The sequence below is a fragment of the Theropithecus gelada genome, chromosome X, assembly GCF_003255815.1.
Source record: "Theropithecus gelada isolate Dixy chromosome X, Tgel_1.0, whole genome shotgun sequence".
Lineage (NCBI taxonomy): Eukaryota > Metazoa > Chordata > Mammalia > Primates > Cercopithecidae > Theropithecus > Theropithecus gelada.
This window is the reverse complement of record NC_037689.1, coordinates 32773598-32800484: the sequence shown is the minus strand read 5'-3', so window position 1 is coordinate 32800484 and position 26887 is coordinate 32773598. Positions and strand designations below refer to the sequence as shown.

Here is a 26887-nt window from a genome sequence, read left to right as displayed (position 1 = left end):
ATGTGTCTGTTGACTGTATGAATGTCTTCTTTTGAGAAGTGTCTGTTCATATTCTTTACCCACTTTTTGATGGGGTTGTTTTTTTCTTGTAAATTTGATTGAGTTCTTTATAGGTTCTGGATATTAGCCCTTTGTCAGATGAGTAGATTGCAAAAATGTTCTCCCATTCTGTAGGTTGCCTGTTCCCCCTGATGGTAGTTTCTTTTGCTGTGCAGAAGCGCTACCTGACTTCAAACTATCCTACAAGGCTACAGTAACCAAAACAGCATGGTACTGGTACCAAAACAGAGATATAGACCAATGGAACAGAACAGAGCCCTCAGAAAGAGTACCACACATCTACAGCCATCTGATCTTTGACAAACCTGACAAAAACAAGAAATGGGGAAAGATTCCCTATTTAATAAATGGTGCTGGGAAAATTGGCTAGCCATAAGTAGAAAGCTGAAACTGGATCCTTTCCTTACTCCCTATACGAAAATTAATTCCAGATGGATTAGAGACTTAAATGTTAGACCTAAAACCATAAAAACCCTAGAAGAAAACCTAGGTAATACTATTCAGGACATAGGCATGGGCAAGGACTTCACATCTAAAACACCAAAAGCAACGGCAACAAAAGCCAAAATTGACAAATGCATTCTCAGCATTTTTATGTTAGATCACAGTATACTACTCATCTTTTGCTTCGTATGTTTTGGGAATTGTTTACTCTCATCATACTGTTTTGTGTCCCCTTGTGTGTCTATTTAGGGAACTAAAACTTTAGCCACTCTCTCAGAGGTATTTATGGTCATTTAAAACTGATATTCTTTGAGCCCACATAATGGACACTTGAGCCCCATTGATGCAGTCCAATTTTTTGTGCCTTTTTTTTTTTTCAAGACAGAGTCTTGCTCTGTCACCCAGGCTGGAGTGCATTGGCACAATCTTGGCTCACTGCAACCTCCACCTCCTGGGTTCAAGCAATTCTCCTGCCTCAGCCTCCCAAGTAGCTGGGATTACAGGCACGCACCACCATGCCCGGCTAATTCACCGTGCTGGCCAGGCTGGTCTTGAACTCTTGACCTCATGATCCGCCTGCCTCAGCCTCCCAAAGTGCTGGGATTATAGGCGTGAGCCACCGCACTTTTTGCTGCTTATTTTTATGGTCTGTTATGAAGTGGTTGCTAAATCGTACCATGTATGCATTTATTTTCATTTTATGTGACACAGTCAATGAGTCTTGAATGAGAACAGCCATACACATCTCATCTTGGAGTCCTTTTATATAATGATATAATTTCTGCCTTAAAAGTAATGGAAGGCGATGACACCAAGGGTATTAAAAAGTGCATTGGGCTCAGTATTGGACAAGAGCTATTCCATACCATTGATCTCAGTCTCTACACCTATATCTTGAACAGTCATGACATTTGGTTCTTTAGACTAAAAAAAGTGAAGAATTCTAAAGAATGGAAAACCATTATTTTACTTCCTTTGGAGTGAGGTTTCTCAACCTTGCTACTATTGTCATTTTAGACTGGATAATTATCTGGAGTAGGGGCTATCCTGTGGATTGTGAGATGTTTAGCAGCATCCCTGGCCTCTACTCATTAGATGCCAGTAACACCACCCTCAATCCAAATATCTTCAGACATTTCAAATGTTTACCTCAAATTGGAAAAAAGAAGGTGAAAGTGTCAGTGATCCCCACCCCTGACTACACAATAGAATCACTTGTGGACCTTTAAAAAGTCCAAGACCCCCACCCCAGGGAGTCTGAGTTGACTGTTCTGCAGGGATACCTCAGGCATGGGTGTTTTTAAGAGCATCTAATGTGCAACTTCTAGGATGAGAACTCTGATCCATATTAACTAGGATACTCACCAGGGCACGTTCTGTCACAGCAGAATCTACTGCTGGAATAATGAAGGCTAAGGGTGGTCCAGCTACCTATTATAGTCTGATAAATTGTGTTATATTTAATTGTTGATATGTTTGTGCCCTTATTTTTGTAATGACCTAAATATTAATAGCCAGCATTGCTCTGTTAAACTAGAGTTTTTGCTCATTCTGTTCCTGCAGTAGAGCACTTTTACGTCTCCAGATTAGAGCAATTTTCCATGTGTATAGAGCATATTAAAGGGATCACTGAGGTTGGTATTAGTAATGTATTCTCTTTTAAACTTGGTTTATTCTAGGGTGATGATATTGATATTGGGATTTAAATACATCTAATCTGGACTTTAGGTGATTTTTCAGAAAGTATCCATTTGGCTAGACTAAGCAGAGTGAGCATATTTGCAGGAGGTTCCTCAAAAGAATGATGAGATGTTCCCTCAACAGAAGGAGATGTATGTTTGCTTACATATATTATATATTCAAAGCAGCAGGAAGCAAGAATTTGAATTAAAATGGAAGGAAGGGCCAGGGAAGTAATCGAACAATACATACTGGGCCATTATAGATTTTTTAAACTAAATCATATTTACATAGGCTTAGTGAAAACTGAAATGTTCTATACTGCCTCAAAGGTAGCTAAGTGGGAAGAGGAAGGCAGGTCCTGGTGGTTCCAAAGAAAAGACGTATCACCCACCCAACTAAGGGGGAAATATCAGGCTTCGTGCCAAAAAAAAAAAAAAAAAAAAAAAAAAAATTAAGTAGCTTTAATGTTTAAAAACAAAGTAACCTAGGCTTAAGTGAAGGTTAATTACATGGCATCTTTTCAGAACTTAAAGCCCTGTCCATGTCAACACTGGGAGTCATTGCATGGATGTCCTGGGAACCAGGGTGTGAGGATGAGGTGGAGGGGGGGTGCCAGTCTGGCACAGATGTAATCTATTCACATAATTTCCTTCCAGTTGGATATTAGCATTTGGGTTTGTAACAGCTGCACATGTGAAAAATGGTCATTTGAAACCAAGAGTAAAAGAAGGAAAACAGGAAACTAAATGATCTCCTGAGTTAGGTAATCTAAAAATAAACAGAAGCAGCCTTTTAGAATCGAATTGCTCTCCCAATAGTGATTCATAAATGGTTGATATGCTACCATATTAATTGATTTCATCAGAATGAATCATGTCCTGTATGTTATTTAATTGCCTTGATATATAGCGGATCATGTGACACTCCTATGTTCCCCATGCCACTTAAGCAGTGCCCATGTGACTTTTGATTTACATATGGAAACTAATTCAAGATTGACACTAATCAGAAAACATATTTTCATACAGAATAATTCCAAGTCCTTAATTTCTCTTAGTTATATTTCTTGACAACCAAAAGAGTTTTTAAAATTTTCAGAACTTCTGAAAATTTCTTTCTGTGTCAAAAGTAATTTTAAAATTAAGTAATTTTAAAAATAGCTACTTTGTTTTATTAATGGGCTTCCTAAACTGAGCACATGGGGAATAGGTTTTACTATGATGTAACTCTGGGAGATTGTACCCCCAACAACCCTTGCCAGGATATTTTCAGATTATGCCATATATGTATCCACATACATATGTGTATCTGGAAAGAGTTCAGTTCTGGCACCGTTCTTTATGGTGAAATCATATTGTATCATGTTTTATTTTCCTCACTGTCTAGGTATGTCACTGTATGTGAGCTGTGAAGTAACACTAGGTACAAATAGCTCATACAACTTTTAATTTTGCTCCATATTAAATAGCAGAACAGTCAAGTTATCAGATATCACTATGCAGAAATTATCAAAGAACATATATTGAATGTTGTCATTGAGTGGTAGTACTTCTAGGATAAGAAGAGAGGAAAGAACCAGGGAGTGTGTGGTTTCTGAGAAGGTTAGGAAGGGGCCAGCTCACACAGTACTGGGCCACAGCATGACTTTTGATTTGAAAGTTCAGGAGAAAGATAATGGTACCTTAGACTAGGGTGGGAGTGATGGTGGAAGTGGAGAGAAGTGAATGGAAAAAAGAGATAATGTGAAAGTGACATGATAAAGATTTGATGATGGAGTGAAAATGGGATGTAAGAAGGAATGAAGTATCAAGGATGACTCTCAGATTTCTGGTTCTCCCACATGAAGAACAGGCAAACTTTTGGAAATCTGAGTAAGACCTTGTAAGGGAAGACGAAGAGTAAGAAATGCCTTTGGGACATCCAGATAAGAAGGTGGAAGAAGTGGTTAGTGCTCAAAGAAGGAGTCTGAGCTAGAGGTAGCAATAAGGTGTGAAATGTGTATGGATGGAAGTTTAAGTTATGGGTATCATGCTGTTACTTACATAGAGAGACAAGAGTGATGAGGAGGGTTAAGATTGAGCTCTGAGGACCTTCCACATTGAAAACCCAGGTAGAAGATGATAAGCCAGAAAAGGGGGCAAGAATGTAGCCAGAGAGGTAGAGAAAAACCCAGTTAGTATATCCAAGATGCAAAGGACAGGGAGCATTTCAGGAAATGGCAATCAGGGTTAAAGGATGACAAAAGGGCAAATGAAACAGAGCTGTCAAAAACACTGAATTTAATGACCCTGAAGACAGCAATGACTTAGAGGGAGCTGCTTTAGAATCTAATGGAGGTATCAGCTAGACAGGATGAAGTGAGGAAAGAGTGGTAGGTGAGAAAGTTATAGGCCAGAAAGTAAAGGGAACACTTTAGAGAATTTTAACTGTGGCAAAAGGAGAGGGGGTAAACCATGGAGAAAAGAAAAGAGTGGGTCGAGGGTTATTTATTTTTTTTAAGAAGTAGCTGCTTGAATATATGTAGTAAAAAAATAGTAGAAAAAAAGAGGTTGAAGATACAGGCACAAGAAGATGTAATTTATAGCAGGGGTGGCCCACCAGCTGTCTTTGTAAATAAAGCTTTACTAGAACACAGCCATGCCCATTTATTTACTTACTGTCTGTGGCTGCTTTCCTGCTAGACTGGCAGGTTGAGTAGCTACCACAAAGATTGTGCAGCCTGCCAACAGGGTGGAGGCTGGAGTGAGGCAAATTGAGCACCTAGGCCACAGAATTGAAGGAAATGCTCAGTCTGCATGCTGACTCTGCGCTTGCCCCATGCTGAATGCGAGCACCCTATCATTTTGCATCCTAGCCATTCTAAGCCCCAGCCATATCCACAAAGCCTAAAATATTTGCTATCTCGCCCTTTACAGAAAATAATTGCTGAACCCTATTTATACTCGAAGAGTATTGGATAATTTTTTTGAGCTCTTAAGTGCAGTATACCATTATCCATGGTTTAAACTTATCCATAGTTGAATGACAGGTGGGAGAGCATGGGAACCAGGGAGAGGCAGAAAGGCTGGCAGGATGCCAAGTCACACCTACATATCATGCAAAGGGAGGTGGTGTAGGGCACAGGTACAGCAGGTGTGAAGAGTTGGAGCCTTTGCATCTGCTGGTTGCTCTTCTCCTGAAACAAGGCAGAATTATTTGCTGGTGGGGAGGATCTGCACCAGAGGTATAATAAGTCTCTAAACTAGTCTGGTTGGTTTTCCTTAGATGGAAAAAATGACTGGGAAAGGGCTCAGTAGTCCCCATCTTATAGTAAATCCCTGCCATGCATATGCCCACCTGAGCAGATGTGTCACTTGCTACATTTATCAATGTTCTTTTCACTCTTATTATGCCCTCTGTTATTTCATGTAGTTGTCAGCCTCACCATCCACATTTCCAGACTTTTCCAACCTTTTAAAATATTTGATCATTTCTACAGACAAAATTATATCTATGTGTGTGTGTGTGTGTGTGCGCGCGCGCGCGCGCGCACGCACGCGTGCATCTCCTCAGGGTACATAACAGGAGGTTTTGCTAGTAGTAGACACAGTCTATTATCAATAGTGAGAATTATACCTCACTACACTGTCTAAATTGATCACTCAAAGGAGAAGTACCTAATTATTTTTTATTACCATATATCACCTAGCTTTTTGCTAAAGAATGGCAAGCATCCTCTGAAAATCTCAAAATACTAAAGTTTTGATTTTTTGCTTCAAAACAAATTGCATGCTTTTATAGAACCAGAGGTGCAGGGTTTTCAAGTAACATTTCTGCTTTTAATGTAGACTTGGTCATTAGCCCAGTGGTGTTCGAAATGTTGCCATGGATCAAGGAGGAAAACTTTTTAAAGTATCTTTCTACCTAATTTAATGTTAGCTTTTTCTTTCAAAAGAACAACCAACCTTAGAATTATTTTCCCTTGATCATTTTAGTTTCATTCATAGGGCTTCTAAAAACAATGGAGAGGTTAGATTCCAACTTACTGCTGCTAGGAGACCTAATTTGTAGTCTAAAAAGAATAATACATCTGATTACATTATTAGTGCCTTTCAGCATGAATCTAAAATATTGCCAATAAAACTCCTGGCCCTAAGGATCCAAGGTATGTGTATACAAACAGATTCATGACAGAAATTCAGAAAGGAAATCTATGTATGTCTCCAAATAAAGCCATCGATTTCTGCACTATGCCCCTTTCCCCAAATTCTCCTTACTAAAGGATTTAACAAATTGTTTCCTGGGCCTCCCACGAGATATTTAGTGGCTGAGTCCACTCTGCATGTGGCCAGTAGAATGGCTTGAGTGTAGATCACGAGAGTGACAGCCCCAACCTAGCTGGCTGGAAATAGAATGTGGGGATAAGGAACACAACGAAAACAGAACAGACTCCTTCCCAAGCAGTTCCCAAGCTGCTCCTCTGCCTGTCAGGTTATTCTTGCTGGGAACCTCAAAGTGTATTCAGTTGACTAAATTTCAGCCTTAGCTTCATGCATCTCTCTATTATAACACCTAATAGTCAGTCTGTTACCATGATTTGCATTTCTGATTATTCACTTCTTCACCCCAACCCATACTCTGAACACCTCAGGAGAAAGGATTGTATCTTTTATAAGCTTTGTGCTTCCCATTGCCTAGCTTGTTGTGGCACGTAGTGCACAATCAATAAATGCCTGTTGAATGAATGTATAGACTTGAGACATGGAGAAAAACTAGAGACCTAGATGTCTAAGATGTGTGTTTATAAATACTAGTTTTCTTTATTGAAATGGAAACTTGGGCCATTCTGATTAACACAAATGTCACCTTTTTATTTTGATCGATGAGTCAATTCTTCAGAAAACATTCCTTTGAACATGTCTGTCCTTACTTAGGTCTGAAACATAAATGAGAGTGTTCACTGGTCCAGTCAGTCTCTGAAAGTGAATGTCTGTTTTTTGATTCCAGAATTCATCCCGCAGGCATTTGGAATGCCCTTATCCCAAGTCATTGCGAATGACAGGGCCTATAAACTCAAGCAGGACTTGCAGAGGGATGAGCAGAAAGATGCATCTGATTTTGTGGCTTCCCTCCTCCCATTTGGAAATAAAAGACAAAACAAAGAACTCTCAAGCAGTAACTCATCTCTCAGCTCAACCTCAGAAACACCAAATGAGTCAACGTCCCCAAACACCCCGGAACCGGCTCCTCGGGCTAGGAGGAGGGTAAGGTGGCCAGTATTTGCCCTGACACCAGTGCTAGGAAAACTGAAGATGTACAGTTATTCTTTGACTTTTTGTTCATGTGAAAACTGGATATGTAGTTGGTGTTCAGGTGTCTGTCAACAAACTCCATTAATGAAGAATGTGCACTGGGCATGTGGCACCTTGCATAGCCTCAGACCTTGTCCTGACTCCTCTTGAAGCTGTTGGTGTCCCTCCTTTGTCACATCTGTGCTGCATGCTCTCCTAAACATTCGACAATATCACCATTGATTCTGGTCTCTTGTAATCTGTCAGTCTTGCCATACTTGCCCACTAGACTGTGAGGCTTGAGGGCAAGGCCCGGTGTTTTAGCTATTAATACTTTCTTCATCACCAGTCTGAGAACATGTCTGGCCAAATGAATTGGTGGTGGGTCTTCCTAAACAATGAGCTTTTTCCTTATCAATGGAGCATTTCTTTTTCTCAAACAGAACCATAGAATCCTCTATATATCCTCTTTCAAATACTCTAACAATATCGTACCAGTTGTTAAGTACTATGTTCTAGGTACTGTGCTATTATTTGAATTGTTCAGGCAAGCTGGTTGGTGATTGACTGAGTCGGTTCATAAGCATCTCTAAAGCTTCCAGGTCACTGGAAGATCTCTCCCTTTTTAAAAACAAATCTGCATTTTATTTTTATCTTTTATTTTTTGACTCAGGGTCTTGCTCTGTTGCCCAGACTGGAGTGCAGTGGCATGATCACTGCTCACTGCAGCTTCAATCTCCTGGGCTCAAGCGATCCTTCTGCCTCAGCCTCCCCAGTAGCTGGAACTACAGATGCACACCACCACGCCTAGCTATTATTATTATTTAGTAGAGATGTGGTCTCACTGTGTTGCCCAGACTGGTCTTGAACTTTCGAACTCAAGTGATCTAAAGTGCTGGGTTTACAGGCATGAGCCACCACACCTGACCTTCTCTCCCTTTTTTCACTGTCACGTGGAGACCCAAAATTTTTGCCACCTCCAGCTGTTGAAGACTGCCCTAGTTAAAACTCCAGACACTTCCCACTTAAAACCCACATTTTTCAATCAGCCCCTAACATTCAGGGCTTGTCCGAGGTAGAGAGAGACCTGATCCATTGCTGTTTTTGCAGTATTGACTATGTTTAAAAATGAAGAAATTACAAAATTATGGAATGCCTGAATTTGCATGATGGAATTATTCTTCTAATTCTGTCATTGTGTCTCAGACTGTGTATTGTCATACAACAATAACACTAAAACTCTAAATTTTAGCTTTCTGGGAATGTAGGGCTCAGGCAATTGTTCTCCCAAATGCCCTCTCCTCTGTCCAGGCCTGGCTAGCCCACTGCTTTCTCAGTGCTTCATCAAGTATGGGTGTGGCAAATGCGATTGGTTCCCTGCTCCCTTTCCCTGACCCTTTACCATTCCTAGCATGCCAGCTCACCTTCCACCTGCCAACACCTTATTTCTTTGCTGAGGGCTTTCTCTGATGCCAGAGGCACCCAGCCCATCCAAATGGCAGGCTGTAAGTACTTAGGAGATAATATTACCTCTCTGCCCCCACCAGAGGCTGCCCTTAAGAAGTGATTCCTGAGGCTTGGTGTATAAATATCCCAGCTCTCTCACTTGATAGGGATAGCTCTAAGGTGCATGATCTACAGCTGTCTCCTAGAGCTCCCCAGAAAGATTGAACTCCAGTTGCCCACAATGATAATAGACTTGATAGTGCTCCCTTCGTCAGCTGCCTTTCCTTCCTTGTCTCATTTCCCCCCTCCCCTATAGGTGTTTCCCAGGACCACCTCTCTAATAAAGCACTTTGTGCTGTTTCTCAGGAAAACTAAGCTCAGGCTGTTTTATGGAATCATTATATTTTAAAAATCTACTTCCTAGAACCATAGTTGAGTTTTTTATTTACAAAACTTCTCTGACTACCTCATTCATTGAGTATGTAATTTTTTTCTTGTTTCAAGAAATGAAGTGGTTGGGCCAAAATACTTTAATTATATGTTTCCCATCGCTTGTTCTTCCATTTGGAAAATTTTGTCTATTGTTGAAATTGTAACTGCCATTATTAGCTTGAGGAAACCTTGTAGAGGTTTTCTAACTTTTTCAAAAGGCATATTTTTTCTTTCAATATACAAACAGAACAATTAAAGAAATCAAGCAATATTATTTCAAGTGTGATAAAGAGTCATGGGCAAAAGTATGTATTGGTTAGCATCTGGGGGCAGCTGGTTTTTTTGGCTATCTGTACTTTATGTTCACAGCTCTGTGTCACTTGCAGGGTGCCATGTCAGTGGATTCTATCACGGATCTTGATGACAATCAGTCTCGACTACTAGAAGCTTTACAACTTTCCTTGCCTGCTGAGGCTCAAAGTAAAAAAGAAAAAGCCAGAGATAAGAAACTCAGTCTGAATCCTATTTACAGACAGGTCCCTAGGCTGGTGGACAGCTGCTGTCAGCATCTAGAAAAACATGGTAAGTAGACTTGTCTGTCTAAAGTACTAAGGACTTTCATTTATTCAAGCATCATTCATTGAAGTACCCAATGTCAATTCTGTGTTCATCTGATCAAGCTCTGAACTGAAATTTCCTGTGTGAAAGTATACAGATGTGAGTGTTTGCTTAAGAGATTGTGGGGCTAAACAAGATTGGAGGAGGGGGTGAATCAACTTGATAATATTCAGACTGCTTCGCTCCCAGTAGTCCTCAAAAGTGACTTTGGAGGCCAAGCAATTTAGTGAAGGATCAGGTTGGTTGGGCTGGGTTTGTCACTAGAACCTCTTTCAAACAGACCAGAGCCACTTTTATTGTTTATACATAAAAGTAGCCTAGGAGGTTACTCACAAGGGTTCCTTTAAAAAGTAAGAGTTCAACTTAAGTGATGATTCCCCAGTTTTTTTTTAATAGAAAATACATCATTTTTGACAACAGGTTTATATATTGCCATTTGCATTTTTGTGGAAGCTGTCCACTTAAAATTTCTCCAAGTCACCCTTTGCAACTCAATTCCAGTTACTAAGTTGACTTAAGAATGATATACAGTTCTTTAAAAATTTTTCTGAAATTTAGACTTCTGGCTTATTAAACTGCCATTTTCATAAACTAAATTTGTTTGCTGTAGTGTTAGCATGTGTGTTATGTACATGGGAAAAGTTTAATTACTTTTTTACTATAAAAATAATATGTTCATTGTAATAAAGTAAATGTGAAAGCAAAGAAAATTCTGAGGCTACCATATAGACATAACTACTATTAACATTCTCATCTGTTTCCTTCTAATAAAAATGGAACTTTATTTAAAATTTGTTAAGGCTATATCTCAATTTCTTAATTCATTATAAAGGAAATCACAGGATAACATATGGATGACCTAATAAATTTGTTTATACAAAATTTTAAGTGTAGGTTCTTTTATGTTTTTTTACCTTATCTTTCACATGCCTGTGTATTACCTATGTACCTTGAACGTACGTCTCTTTCTCTACACACACACAGACACCGTCATGCACCACATAATGACATTTCCCTCAGTGATGGACTGCACAGGCAATGGGGATTGCATAAGGTTATAATATTGTATTTTTACTGTACCTTTTCTATATTTAGATACACAAATACCTAAGATTTTGTTACAGTTGCCTATAGTATTCAGCACGGTCACATGCTATACAGGTTAGTAGTGTAGGAGCACTAGGCTCTACCATATAGCCTAGGTGTATAGTAGGCTATACCATCTAGGATTGTGTATGTACACTCTATGATGTTTGCACAATAATGAAATTGCCTAATTTATTGCTTCTATCACTTTGGGAGCTTGAAAACAGGATAATCACACTATTTAAAATAAAATACAGAATTATATTTCTTCATCTGCAAAATGAACATAAGTACCCACCTCAAAAGTTGTGCAATAATTCAATTAATTAATGTGCATACAGTACTTAGAATAGTGCCTGGCATATATTATTATATAGAGAGAAATAGACTCTGAATGAACCGAATGAATCTTCTATGTATGAAATAGAAAACTTTAATAGCAGGTCGCAGTAATTTTAATTTTGGCTGCATGTATTTTTTTATTTTCACATGGTTTCTGAATAATTGAAATTTCTACAGCAGCATGATATCACATAAGGACATTTTCTACACAGGTGGGACTATTCTCTTTCTACCAAGAGATAGAAAACAGAACTAAAAGAAATTGAGATGTTTACTTTGTTTCTGGATATAAAGAAATAATGTTACAAAGATTTAAGGCTGGGCACTGTGGCTCAAGCCTGTAATCCCAACACTTTGGGAGGCCAAGGCAAGAAGATCACTTGAGCCTGGGAGTTTGAGACCAGCCAGGGTAATATAGCAAGACCCCAATTCTGTATCTAAAAAATACAATTCTTTCTGATTTAATTATATATTGTACTAGTCATAAATTTTTCAGTGGCAAGAGAAAGGAACCCAGATAAAACTAGATTAAGCAAAGTGACCTCCCCCAAATAACAACAACAATCTTTATATACTGGGAGACTGATCTAGATTTAGGCACAGCTGGATCCAGGATTCAAATGATGTCATGAGTGTCCTCTGCTGGCTTTACTCTCAGACCAGCTCTCTTCATGTGGCTTCAAATGGCTGTTAGCAGCTCCAATATCCCATCACTCTCATAATTGATTGTCCCAAATGAAGATAAAATGAGCCACCAGTGAAAGAATATACACGATGCTCATCAATGGCAATGATTAATGACCGGCATAGAAAAAGGAGAACCATTCAGACATTTCATGCTCCCAAAGGAAGTACACAATACTTTTTGTGAAGTATTCTTGCCCTATAAAATCACACCGCAATCAGAGTAATCTCTGGCTCTAGCTATCTCTTTACAGAAAATAAAGGGGAGAGAAGAACATACAAATGACACCATGGAGTGTCCAAATCCAAACAATATGAAGATCTACAGTAGGAAATAGCTGAGAATTCTTCACCAAACCAATTATAAGGAAAAGGGAAACAGAGGGAGGAAACACAGATTAAGAGACTAAAAGGCACATCGACTGTATCACAGTGTGTGACCCTTATGTGGATGTTGACTGGAAATTTAATGCATTAAGGAACTATTGTTGACATTTATAGTCTATTATAGTGAAATTACTTGTGTTTTTAAGAGACCTAATTTTTTAGAACTGAGTTTCTCAACCTCAGCACTGACACTGTATTTTTCACATCTAGGACATGATCCTAGTAAAAGCAATCAGAAATGTGAACAAAAACATGTGCACAGAGTTGTTCACAATAGGGTCATTTATAAGAGCAAAATAAGCATGTATATTTTGGGGACCTGTGCACCATTCAGAGGGGAATATGGAGTAAATTATGGCCCATTCATACAATAGAATATTTTGCATCTTTTTTATATTTCCATAGATTTTGGGGGAACAGGTGGTATTTGGTTACACGAGTAAGTTCTTTAGTGGTGGTTTGTGAGATTTTGGTGCACCCACCACCTGAGCAATATACACTATACCAAACTGGTAGTCTTTTATCCCTTTTAAGTGACATTTCCAAGGAATTGTTACTAGCATGAGTCAAAATTCATGTGACATGATAGTGAGGGAAGGGAGTAACATTCTGTCAATAGATATTATATATATATATATATATATATATATATATATATATATATGCAGCGTTATCTCAACTGTGTAAAAATACCTTCATGTAGAAAAGGCTGGATTTTAAAAAATGAAAGATTAGCTAGGCACGGTGACTCACACCTGTAATCTCAGCAATTTGGGATGTCGAGGCAGGTGGATCACTTCAGCCCAGGAGTTGAGCTTGAGCCTGGGCAACATGGCAAAACCCTGTCTCTCCAAAAAATACAAAAATTAGTCAGGCATGGAGGCATGGAGGCATGTGCTGGTAGTACCAGCTACTCTGGACACCAAGGTGGGAGAATCACTGGAGCCCAGGAGGTCAAGGCTGCAGTGAGCCATAATCACGCCACTGTATTCCAGCCTGAACAACAAAGTGAGACCCTCTCTCAAAAAAAAAAGAAGGAAGGAAGGAAGGAAGGAAGGAAGGAAGGAAGGAAGGAAGGAAGGAAGGAAGGAAGGGAGGGAGGGAGGGAGGGGGGGAGGGAGGGAGGGAGGGAGGGAGGGAGGAAGGGAGGAGAAAAAGAAAAGTAAGAGTGATTATTTCTACATCAGGTATTTCTAAAAGTATATTATTTTTACATTTTTCTGCATTTTCCAGATTTTCTTTAAGAAGCACACTTTGAGAGACAGTTTGTTATAATTTCTGTTCTTGTACATTTGCTGAGGAGTGCTTTACTTCCAATTACGTGGTCAATTTTGGAATAAGTACGATGTGGTGCTGAGAAGAATGTATATTCTGTTGATTTGGGGTGGAGAGTTCTATAGATGTCTATTAGGTCTGCTTGCTGCAGAGATGAGTTCAATTCCTGGATATCCTTGTTAACTTTCTGTCTCGTTGATCTGTCTAATGTTGACAATGGAGTGTTGAAGTCTCCCATTATTATTGTATGGGAGTCTAAGTCTCTTTGTAAGTCTCTAAGGACTTGCTTTATGAATCTGGGTGCTCCTGTATTGGGTGCATATATATTTAGGATAGTTAGCTCTTCCTGTTGAATTGATCCCTTTACCATTATGTAATGGCCTTCTTTGTCTCTTTTGATCTTTGATGGTTTAAAGTCTGTTTTATCAGAGACTAGGATTGCAACCCCTGCTTTTTTTTGTTCTCCATTTGCTTGGTAAATCTTCCTCCATCCCTTTATTTTGAGCCTATGTATGTCTCTGCGTGTGAGATGGGTCTCCTGAATACAGCAGACTGATGGGTCTTGACTCTTTATCCAGTTTGCCAGTCTGTGTCTCTTAATTGGAGCATTTAGTCCATTTACATTTAAGGTTAAGATTGTTATGTGTGAACTTGATCCTGCCATTATGATATTAACTGGTTATTTTGCTCATTAGTTGATGCAGTTTCTTCCTAGCCTCGATGGTCTTTACATTTTGGCATGTTTTTGAGATGGCTGGTACCAGTTGTTCCTTTCCATGTTGAGTGCTTCCTTCAGGGTCTCTTGTAAGGCAGGCCTAGTGGTGACAAAATCTCTAAGCATTTGCTTATCTGTAAAGGATTTTATTTCTCCTTCACTTATGAAACTTAGTTTGGCTGGATATGAAATTCTGGGTTTAAAATTCTTTTCTTTAAGAATGTTGAATATTGGCCCCCACTCTCTTCTGGCTTGGAGAGTTTCTGCCGAGAGATCTGCTGTGAGTCTGATGGGCTTCCCTTTGTGGGTAACCCGACCTTTCTCTCTGGCTGCCCTTAACATTTTTTCCTTCATTTCAACTTTGGTGAATCTGGCAATTATGTGTCTTGGAGTTGCTCTTCTCGAGGAGTATCTTTGTGGCGTTCTCTGTATTTCCTGGATTTGAATGTTGGCCTGCCCTACTAGGTTGGGGAAGTTCTCCTGGATGATATCCTGAAGAGTGTTTTCCAAGTTGGTTCCATTTTCCCCCTCACTTTCAGGCACCCCAATCAGACGTAGATTTGGTCTTTTTACATAATCCCATACTTCTTGCAGGCTTTGTTCATTTCTTTTTCTTCTTTTTTCTTTTGGTTTCTCTTCTCGCTTCATTTCATTCATTTGATCCTCAATTGCTGATACTCTTTCTTCCAGTTGATCGAGTCGGTTACTGAAGCTTGTGCATTTGTCACGTATTTCTCGTGTCATGGTTTTCATCTCTTTCATTTCGTTTATGACCTTCTCTGCATTAATTAGTCTAGCCGTCAATTCTTCCACTTTTTTTTCAAGATTTTTAGTTTCTTTGCGCTGGGTACGTAATTCCTCCTTTAGCTCTGAGAAATTTGATGGACTGAAGCCTTCTTCTCTCATCTCGTCAAAGTCATTCTCCGTCCAGCTTTGATCCGTTGCTGGCGATGAGCTGCGCTCCTTTGCCGGGGGAGATGCGCTCTTGTTTTTTGAATTTCCAGCTTTTCTGCCCTGCTTTTTCCCCATCTTTGTGGTTTTATCTGCCTCTGGTCTTTGATGATGGTGATGTACTGATGGGGTTTTGGTGTAGGTGTCCTTCCTGTTTGATAGTTTTCCTTCTAACAGTCAGGACCCTCAGCTGTAGGTCTGTTGGAGATTGCTTGAGGTCCACTCCAGACCCTGTTTGCCTGGGTAACAGCAGCAGAGGCTGCAGAAGATAGAATATTTCTGAACAGCAAGTGTACCTGTCTGATTCTTGCTTTGGAAGCTTCCTCTCAGGGGTGTACTCCACCCTGTGAGGTGTGGGGTGTCAGACTGCCCCTAGTGGGGGATGTCTCCCAGTTAGGCTACTCAGGGGTCAGGGACCCGCTTGAGCAGGGAGTCTGTCCCTTCTCAGATCTCAACCTCCGTGTTGGGAGATCCACTGCTCTCTTCAAAGCTGTCAGACAGAGTCGTTTGCGTCTGCAGAGGTGTCTGCTGCTTTGTTATTGTTTTCTGTGCCCTGCCCCCAGAGGTGGAGTCTACAGAGACAGGCAGGTTTCCTTGAGCTGCTGTGAGCTCCACCCAGTTCGAGCTTCCCAGCAGCTTTGTTTACCTACTTAAGCCTCAGCAATGGCGGGCGCCCCTCCCCCAGCCTCGCTGCTGCCTTGCCGGTAGATCACAGACTGCTGTAATAGCAATGAGGGAGGCTCCGTGGGTGTGGGACCCTCCCGGCCAGGTGTGGGATATGATCTCCTGGTGTGCCTGTTTGCTCAAAGCGCAGTATTGGGGTGGGAGTTACCCGATTCTCCAGGTGTTGTGTGTCTCAGTTCCCCTGGCTAGGAAAAGGGATTCCCTTCCCCCTTGCGCTTCTCAGGTGAGGCAATGCCTCGCCCTGCTTCAGCTCTCGCTGGTCGGGCTGCAGCAGCTGACCAGTACGGATCGTCCGGCACTCCCCAGTGAGATGAACCCAGTACCTCAGTTGAAAATGCCGAAATCACCGGTCTTCTGTCTCTCAGACCACAGTGCAATCAAACTAGAACTCAGGACTAAGAAACTCAATCAAAACCGCTCAACTACATGGAAACTGAACAACCTGCTCCTGAATGACTACTGGGTACATCACGAAATGAAGGCAGAAATAAAGATGTTCTTTGAAACCAATGAGAACAAAGATACAACATACCAGAACCTCTGGGACACATTTAAAGCAGTGTGTAGAGGGAAATTTATAGCACTAAATGCCCACAAGAGAAAGCAGGAAAGATCTAAAATTGACACTCTAACATCGCAATTAAAAGAACTAGAGAAGCAAGAGCAAACACATTCGAAAGCTAGCAGAAGGCTAGAAATAACTAAGATCAGAGCAGAACTGAAGGAGATAGAGACACAAAAAACCCTCCAAAAAATCAATGAATCCAGGAGTTGGTTTTTTGAAAAGATCAACAAAATTGACAGACCACTAGCAAGACTAATAAAGAAGAAAAGAGAGAAGAATCAAATCGACGCAATTAAAAATGAAAAAGGGGATATCACCACCGACCCCACAGAAATACACACTACCATCAGAGAATACTATAAACACCTCTACGCAAATAAACTGGAAAATCTAGAAGAAATGGATAATTTCCTGGACACTTACACTCTTCCAAGACTAAACCAGGAAGAAGTTGAATCCCTGAATAGACCAATAGCAGGCTCTGAAATTGAGGCAACAATTAATAGCCTACCAACCAAAAAAAGTCCAGGACCAGATGGATTCACAGCTGAATTCTACCAGAGGTACAAGGAGGAGTTGGTACCATTCCTTCTGAAACTATTCCAATCAATAGAAAAAGAGGGAATCCTCCCTAACTCATTTTATGAGGCCAACATCATCCTGATACCAAAGCCTGGCAGAGATACAACAAAAAAAGAGAATTTTAGACCAATATCCCTGATGAACATCGATGCAAAAATCCTCAATAAAATACTGGCAAACCGGATTCAGCAACACATCAAAAAGCTTATCCACCATGATCAAGTGGGCTTCATCCCTGGGATGCAAGGCTGGTTCAACATTCGCAAATCAATAAACATAATCCAGCATATAAACAGAACCAAAGACAAGAACCACATGATTATTTCAATAGATGCAGAAAAGGCTTTTGACAAAATTCAACAGCCCTTCATGCTAAAAACGCTCAATAAATTCGGTATTGATGGAACGTACCTCAAAATAATAAGAGCTATTTATGACAAACCCACAGCCAATATCATACTGAATGGGCAAAAACTGGAAAAATTCCCTTTGAAAACTGGCACAAGACAGGGATGCCCTCTCTCACCACTCCTATTCAACATAGTGTTGGAAGTTCTGGCTAGGGCAATCAGGCAAGAGAAAGAAATCAAGGGTATTCAGTTAGGAAAAGAAGAAGTCAAATTGTCCCTCTTTGCAGATGACATGATTGTATATTTAGAAAACCCCATTGTCTCAGCCCAAAATCTCCTTAAGCTGATAAGCAACTTCAGCAAAGTCTCAGGATACAAAATTAATGTGCAAAAATCACAAGCATTCTTATACACTAGTAACAGACAAACAGAGAGCCAAATCATGAATGAACTTCCATTCACAATTGCTTCAAAGAGAATCAAATACCTAGGAATCCAACTTACAAGGGATGTAAAGGACCTCTTCAAGGAGAACTACAAACCACTGCTCAGTGAAATAAAAGAGGACACAAACAAATGGAAGAACATACCATGCTCATGGATAGGAAGAATCAATATCGTGAAAATGGCCATACTGCCCAAGGTAATTTATAGATTCAATGCCATCCCCATCAAGCTACCAATGAGTTTCTTCACAGAATTGGAAAAAACTGCTTTAAAGTTCATATGGAACCAAAAAAGAGCCCGCATCTCCAAGACAATCCTAAGTCAAAAGAACAAAGCTGGAGGCATCACGCTACCTGACTTCAAACTATACTACAAGGCTACAGTAACCAAAACAGCATGGTACTGGTACCAAAACAGAGATATAGACCAATGGAACAGAACAGAGTCCTCAGAAATAATACCACACATCTACAGCCATCTGATCTTTGACAAACCTGAGAGAAACAAGAAATGGGGAAAGGATTCCCTATTTAATAAATGGTGCTGGGAAAATTGGCTAGCCATAAGTAGAAAGCTGAAACTGGATCCTTTCCTTACTCCTTATACGAAAATTAATTCAAGATGGATTAGAGACTTAAATGTTAGACCTAATACCATAAAAATCCTAGAGGAAAATCTAGGTAGTACCATTCAGGACATAGGCATGGGCAAAGACTTCATGTCTAAAACACCAAAAGCAACGGCAGCAAAAGCCAAAATTGACAAATGGGATCTCATTAAACTAAAGAGCTTCTGCACAGCAAAAGAAACTACCATCAGAGTGAACAGGCAACCTACAGAATGGGAGAAAATTTTTGCAATCTACTCATCTGACAAAGGGCTAATATCCAGAACCTACAAAGAACTCAAACAAATTTACAAGAAAAAAACAAACAACCCCATCAAAAAGTGGGCAAAGGATATGAATAGACATTTCTCAAAAGAAGACATTCATACAGCCAACAAACACATGAAAAAATGCTCATCATCACTGGCCATCAGAGAAATGCAAATCAAAACCACAATGAGATACCATCTCACACCAGTTAGAATGGCGATCATTCAAAAGTCAGGAAACAACAGGTGCTGGAGAGGATGTGGAGAAATAGGAACACTTTTACACTGTTGGTGGGATTGTAAACTAGTTCAACCATTATGGAAAACAGTATGGCGATTCCTCAAGGATCTAGAACTAGATGTACCATATGACCCAGCCATCCCATTACTGGGTATATACCCAAAGGATTATAAATTATGCTGCTATAAAGACACATGCACACGTATGTTTATTGCAGCACTATTCACAATAGCAAAGACTTGGAATCAACCCAAATGTCCATCAGTGACAGATTGGATTAAGAAAATGTGGCATATATACACCATGGAATACTATGCAGCCATAAAAAAGGATGAGTTTGTGTCCTTTGTAGGGACATGGATGCAGCTGGAATCCATCATTCTTAGCAAACTATCACAAGAACAGAAAACCAAACACCGCATGTTCTCACTCATAGGTGGGAACTGAACAATGAGATCACTTGGACTCGGGAAGGGGAACATCACACACCGGGGCCTATCATGGGGAGGGGGGCGGGGGGAGGGATTGCATTGGGAGTTATACCTGATGTAAATGACGAGTTGATGGGTGCAGCACACCAACAAGGCACAAGTATACATATGTAACAAACCTGCACGTTATGCACATGTACCCTACAACTTACAGTATAATAATAATAAATAAATTTAAAAAAAAAAAAAAAAAGAAGCACACTTTAATTATGACCAGACAAACGAGAAATATCTTTTAGAAATTGGTAAAGAGCTAGAATCCCTATAAAATGTGTGTTTAGGTAATAATTCTGAATAATGAAAAAAAGCTCATTTTCTCTGATAAGGAGAAGATTAGAAATATAAAATATCACATGAAAAATATTTGATCAGAAACATTTAACGTAAAATTCTGGTGCGTAAAGGGCTGACCTTTAAGTATCTGGAAAATAGAAATAGTGTGAGATGAAAGAAGTGTTACTGTATGCTGTCAAGTTACTATTGCTCTGCATGTTATGGCACTGTGCTGGCATTCTGCTCTCTATTTTGATTTCCTCCAGAGTCTCAAGTCATAAAACAAGACTGTTGATTTTGTTTGCTTATTTGCAGGCCTCCAGACAGTGGGGATATTCCGAGTTGGAAGCTCAAAAAAGAGAGTGAGACAAGTAAGTGAAAAGTAAAGATTATATTTTGTTTCACATGACTTTCAGTTGAATTACCTTTTGCAAAGTTCAAGTTTATACAAATTCCATTTGATCATCTTTTTTTTTTTTTTTTTTTTTACCCTCCAAGTTATTATAATATAATTGAATTCCAGGAGGTAAAAGGCAACAACTCAGAAATGTTGTTACAGTTAGGATCAAACACTTGAAAGCAAAACGTCTGGATGTATCTGTGCCATGTGCAGCCAAACAAAACTAATTTATAAACATCTTATTGAAAATTGCAAAAGCAGGAAATTCAGAGTGACCAATCAATAAATGATAAAAAATTGCATGTAGCACCCATTTTTACTAAAATGTGATATGAAAAATGCCATTAACATTCCCTTCACATAAGATGCTATTTTTATAGCTTTACTTTATCAAAAATAAGTAATTCTTATGAAGTTTCCATAGAACCATTGACCCCCAGTTTGCTTTTCACATAGGGACTGTGCTCCTTTGTTTCCTTCAGCCCTGTGCAACATTCCTGCAACTGAAGTTTGATATTAGACCTTCAACAATAGGTTCCTGTGATGAGGCAGGTATTTGTGTTCATGATGGCTTCATAAAAGGCAAACCATCCTTTGGGAAAAGAGTTCATTTGTTGGTGAAGGAAAATTAAAGCATTATTTTCTTCCTGTTGTTTTCAATGGAAGGAAATAAGGAACTCAGCACCTCAAAAATGAATTCAAATGAAAACAAATTTTAGTTGGAAGAAGCTGAAGAAATGATATTTGTTCATATTATTGAAAGTAATTGAAATAAATACTTCATCTATCTTTTTTTGTCAAGACAAAAAAGGCTTTCAATGGAAATATGTTTTCTGATTGGTTGGTTGGTTTTTATTCTTAATAGTCACACAAGAAACAACATTAAATGGATCAACATTTAATGTTTCATAACAGAACTTGCAGGAAGATAGTATGGTAATATTTCATAGGCCTCTCACCTGTGCAGGATTGCAGAATATTTTTACAAATATTATCTCATTGAATCTGCCAACCAGCTGTGACAGTAGCCTCTTTGACCCACTTCTGTCAAGGCTTAAAGAGATTAAGAAACATAATTCAAGATTACACAATTTAACCAGTCACCATTAACTTCATAGGCCAAGCTCTTTGCATGTTCCATTCTTTCTGCCTGCATGTATGGTCGGAAAAGAAGCATGGTGTGTTTGAATGATCACAAGTTGGAGGAGTGCCAGTGGAAGCCTTCTTTGTTTTGGCTGCCTGACACACGCTGATGGCGTGTTGTCTGGAATCAATGAGTAGTTCAGGACAGTGATGGGTATTCATTCTCATCAGGTGGACAGGTAGCGAGTGCCAGAAATTACTCATCAGTTATATCTGGATCCATTAAAGGGGAAACCTTTGCATGGAGTTGTATTTAAGGATTACCCAATAAAAATATAATCAGTGTTTACTTAGAAGTAGATTTCAAGTATGAAATATGCCCTAACTCACTCATCATTTTACTTTATTATATAACCCCTTATGCACCCTGCACTTTTTCCTTAGATCACTAACCACAATGTTAAGAGTGAATTATTTGTGGGATTACCTGCTTATCACCTTGTTTCTCTAGATGGACTTTGCCTCTTTATTCACTAGTGTATTTTGTGGGCTTGTAACAGGGTCTGACACAGGAAATGTGTAGTAATCTTTGTTGAATTAATGGATGGATGAAAGATTGAAAAACAAATGAACTCTTAGAGAAGTTTGTTGCATAGTGTAGGTTTATGAACTTACATAATTATTTCTACAGCAGAGAACAATGCATAAGAAAAGTTGAGATGCTACAGATAAAAGTAGGGTGTGGAGTTATTACTCTCTTGCCACTGTGTTTTCTTGCTGCTGTAAGTGATAATAGACCTAATATAATGATTAAGGCAGGAAATCCTTCTGGTAATTGTTAATAAGACTACTTTAACAAATCTAAGACAGCTTTTATTTAGTTATTGTCATCTTTTAAGTCTTAGTCATAAATCTCTTATCAGGGCTCTTAATTTCATTTGTGCAGGAAAAAAAAATCTCTTTGCTTTCTTGTTGAGTGATTCAGTAAAATATCAACATTCAAACATGGCAGAATTGGTGACACACAGAAACGCTGTGTAATAGATTAATTCCTCCCTCCCACATTTATAGTTGACCTAAATTGTCTTCCACCTCTTAGGTGTTCCTCCTAACCTGGTTGTCATTACTAAGCCATTCTGCATACATCATTAACAATAAATCCACAGATAGTTTTATTTAGTGCTTATATATATATACACATATATACACATATATGCACATATATACACATATACACATATATATATATTCGTAACTGGACTGTGTAAACTCAGCAGATCAAGGTGAGGATGTTGTTTGCTTCTCCTTCTTGGAGTCTGTGCAGACTTAACTCCAGATACTACATGTCACAGCACTTCTTTTGCTGGGCACTGCACATTGAGGTATGGTGTTACGTGACTGCCACTCGAACCGTTGTTTTTCCAGTTACGTGAGGAATTTGACCGTGGGATTGATGTCTCTCTGGAGGAGGAGCACAGTGTTCATGATGTGGCAGCCTTGCTCAAAGAGTTCCTGAGGGACATGCCGGACCCCCTTCTCACCAGGGAGCTGTACACAGCTTTCATCAACACTCTCTGTGCGTAATACAGTCATATGTGGGAAAGTGGCCCTGGAATACTAAGATGTCCAACTCATTCATCATAACTTTATGCATATGTTTCCTGATAATTTTTGTCCTTATTTATCAATCTCTAAAGAGTGAGCTATTTGGGGGAATTTCTCAGATTTACCCTGGGAATAATTAGCAAGAAGAAAGTTGCAATAAAACAAATGGAAATAACCAAGAAGAATTTGAGATACTTTCAAATGACCCAAGAAAAGTAGAAAGTGCTATGAGTTAGTGCTTAGAGTACCAACAAGAGTTCACATTGAGTCTGTGCCTAAAAATGAGTTTGTGTTTCTAGTGCGAAGAAGAGGGAACTATGGGAACCCAGAGTAAGAAAGGAGGAAAGCAACATTCCAGGGGAAGCAAGATGTCATAGCCCAGTGCCAGGGTTTTCAACATAGCTGCTTCTGGGCTATAGCTACAGATCCTATGAAGAAGGAAAAAAAGGAGGAGGTAGAGGAGAGATAGGCCAAACCTGGGTCAGCCTCCATACATTTCTTCCTCCAATGCTACAATTCCAATAGGATCACAACAGAGAGAGAATACATTGTCTTTGCTGTATCATGGTTATTGCCAACAAAATATCTGTCTCTTGTGAATTGCTCAACAGAAAAGAGCCTTAAATTCATTATAAACTCAAATTTCAGAATGTTCACCAATTTTCAGCCATTGTTAATAAATATTTACCAAAAATGGAAGACTGGAATCCTTAAACTAGGTGATGAGTAATGCCAGGGAAGGGGGGAGAAGAAAGTAAGGGAAATTGAGTTACCTTTTATTTTAACCTGGATTACAGTTATTTTTCTAGATATTACACTTCTCCAGGTCTAATTTGGCTTTATATATTTCATAGAATCTTGCTGGTAAATTGCTAAAGCAATGGGCAAATGAGTGAAGGCATGAAATGGGACTTGCCTTGATAATCCCTTTCTTAAGACAATTGAGAGGAGGCCTTTCCTCTGTGCCTGAATGGTATGGGCTCCCCTTTTATTTGAGTACCTCTTTTTGCCTTGCTTAGTACTGGAGCCAGAGGAACAGCTGGGCACCTTGCAGCTCCTCATATACCTTCTACCTCCCTGCAATTGTGACACCCTCCACCGCCTCCTACAGTTCCTCTCCATCGTTGCCAGGCATGCCGATGACAACATCAGCAAAGACGGGCAAGAGGTAAGACGCCTTTGCTGCCATAGACACTGTGACTCTTCCTCTCCCCTATTTTAAAAGGGCATACCACCAAAATGGCCAAACATTTTGCCTGGAGGTAATGACATCTCCCCTTCTCCAACCTAGCTGTCTCTGTAGGAAGAGACTAATGCAGGGCCTTCTCTGGAGGGACAGTTCCTAAGAGTGCATGGGCCATGAGTCTCCTTATAAGTTTCAAGTATACTTCCAAATGAGGCTGTCATTTTCCATGATGAGGCTTTACTCAAGACTGGACTTCCATTTGTAAAGAAGAAAAACAATGCACTACAGAAGTGCTTGCAACCATGTAAAAGTAGAATGATGGGGGTGGGAGGAGATCGTTATCCTTGTAATTGATTTACCTGCTGCTATAACTTGAAGCCCAAATATGATGTCACCTCTTTATTCTTCCAGTTTGTCCCGGGAGCTCCCATCTGTTCTAAGAGCAAGAAGTCTAGTATCTCCCTTTTGAGGGATCCTTTCCTTTCTTAAACCTTCCCCCCAAAACAGCGACTTGCTCAATGCAAGGGACGGTCAGTCCTGCTTCCAAACCAGGTGTGGAGGAAACTAGGTCTCATCTGCTGACCATTGCCATTGTGTCTTGATGTCATATGGTATCAACTGCTCAAAGCAGGTTGTACATAGTCCCACAGACTCTTTAGAAATGTTCTTGTTGGATCTGATCCCCAGTCAGGCCCCAGTGTGCCCCGCCACCAAATCTAAGATCTTGGGTTCTGGTTCTCTTTGGTTACACTCATATTTCAAGATTTTTTTTGTTGTTTCACCCTCGGAGAAATGAGATGCTGGCTTCAATTTTAAGTTGCTTACTAATAGCCAACCTATTTAATCTTCACCTTAACAAGAGACGCCCACTTCCCTCTTTGATACCACGCAGTTATACCTCTCCCTGACCTCGGATGCCTCAGGAGATTTTAGACTCTTTAATAAGCTAACATGCACTGTAAATTAACAAGGGGCCAGAGGCATTCCAAACTTACTTAACCACAGGAACTTTTTTGTAAATCCTTGTAAAACAAAGCTCAGCTGCACTGTGGCTTCAATTCTGTGTTTGTCAAATTTCTTTCCCAAAGAACGTGGTTATAACGAGAACACTTGGACACAGGAAGGGGAACATCACACACCGGGGCCTGTCGTGCGGTGGGGGGAGGGGGGAGGGATAACATTAGGAGATATACCTAATGTAAATGATGAGTTAATGGGTGCAGCACACCAACATGGCACATGTATACATATGTAACAAACCTGCACGTTGTGCACATGTACCCTAGAACTTAAAGTATAATAAAAAATAACTAAATAAATAAATAAATAACGTGGTTATATATAATTTTTTCACTCTAATCCAGAAAGGCAATTCTGCATTTCTTCTTGTCCCCCTCCTTATGGGTGTGAGAATGGAACTCTCCTGACTTAGCCATTTATCTCTATAGCAGTTATAATTAGTGAAGCCCCAGATGGCTTCAGGTTTCATAATATGGCACTGACACCTTATTTCAGCATACACAGCTCTTTGATGGGCATACTATAATTCTCATAATTGTTAAGTAGTTTTATTACTCATTTGGATGCCAGCCTTTATCAACTACAGTTATAACAGAAGCTGTAAGCATTATCTGCCTAATTGCTTGGGGAAAGCAGAGCTCTGTGTTTAAAGGTACTTCAGTTACTTCTCTGACATTTCTTAAGTACTATGTGAGAAGGAGAAAATTGGGTCTCAGGTAATTAAGAAGGCATTGAAGAAAGCAAAATGTCCAATTGAACTCATTATTGCCCTTTTAGAATCATTTTCAGACATTCTTTCCATTCAAATGCTGAACAAATCTCCCTTGCCTATGCCAAAAAGAAGAAAATATTCTTGGATAGGTGTAAATGAAACAGTATGCTGGAATATTAGCTACAATTTATGTCTCTCCTTCCATGAGCTGGCTTTGTGCTAGGGGATACACACACACACACACACATACACACACACACACACACACATACATACAAATCCTCTTAACAGGCAAGAGAGAGATCACTGTCTCCATGTTACAGACAGTGAAAACTTAGGGCCGGGGGGCTAAGTTACTTACGTAGCAACCCACAGAGAGCTTCCACTTAAGGTTGTACAAGTGGCATATTAGTGCATTTCACAACTCTAGGGGAGGTGCCATGGACTCCATAGTCACTGTAGATTTGCATAGTTATTAGGACCGTATCCCAGTGGATGATAGAAAAAGATCTTGAAGAAGGGCAATGTCATTATACTGGTTAATGGGTCTGGTTGGTCCCCTTACTAGCAAAGTCCAAGCTGTGTATAGAACCTGAGACAACTAAGAGAAAAGAAAAAGTCTTACTAGCAAAGTCCAAGCTGTGTATAGAACCTGAGCCAGTCTAACAGAATAGGAATTATAAGAAAAAAAAACTGTACTGGGGTCTAGGTCAGGGTTTCTCAGCCTCTGCACAATTGATATTTGGAGCTAGGAATTCTTTGTCATGGGGCTGTCCTGTGCATTGTAGGATGTTTAGCAGCATCCTCGGCCTCTACCCAGTAGATGCCAGTAGTAGTACATATCCTCTCCCACCAAGTTGTGACAACCAAAAATATCTCCAAACATTTCCAAGTCTTCCCTGAGGGGAAGGGTTCAAAATCACCCCTGGTTAAGAGTGCTTGATAGCTCTTTAATTCACTGACCATGTGTTGTCGGGAA

General features: G+C 39.7%; 1 protein-coding gene across 2 annotated transcripts in view; it reads left to right on the top strand.

Moving 5' to 3' along the window:
- The window catches only part of ARHGAP6 (Rho GTPase activating protein 6), a 532527-nt gene that overhangs the window by 466547 nt on the left and 39093 nt on the right, over positions 1 to 26887 (top strand). For both annotated transcript variants that reach the window (XM_025372327.1, XM_025372328.1), the window contains exons 4-8: positions 7174 to 7430; positions 9722 to 9917; positions 20218 to 20273; positions 22811 to 22961; positions 24010 to 24158. In XM_025372327.1, coding sequence (XP_025228112.1) covers positions 7174 to 7430; positions 9722 to 9917; positions 20218 to 20273; positions 22811 to 22961; positions 24010 to 24158 — 809 coding nt within the window. The remainder of the gene's footprint in view (positions 1 to 7173; positions 7431 to 9721; positions 9918 to 20217; positions 20274 to 22810; positions 22962 to 24009; positions 24159 to 26887) is intronic.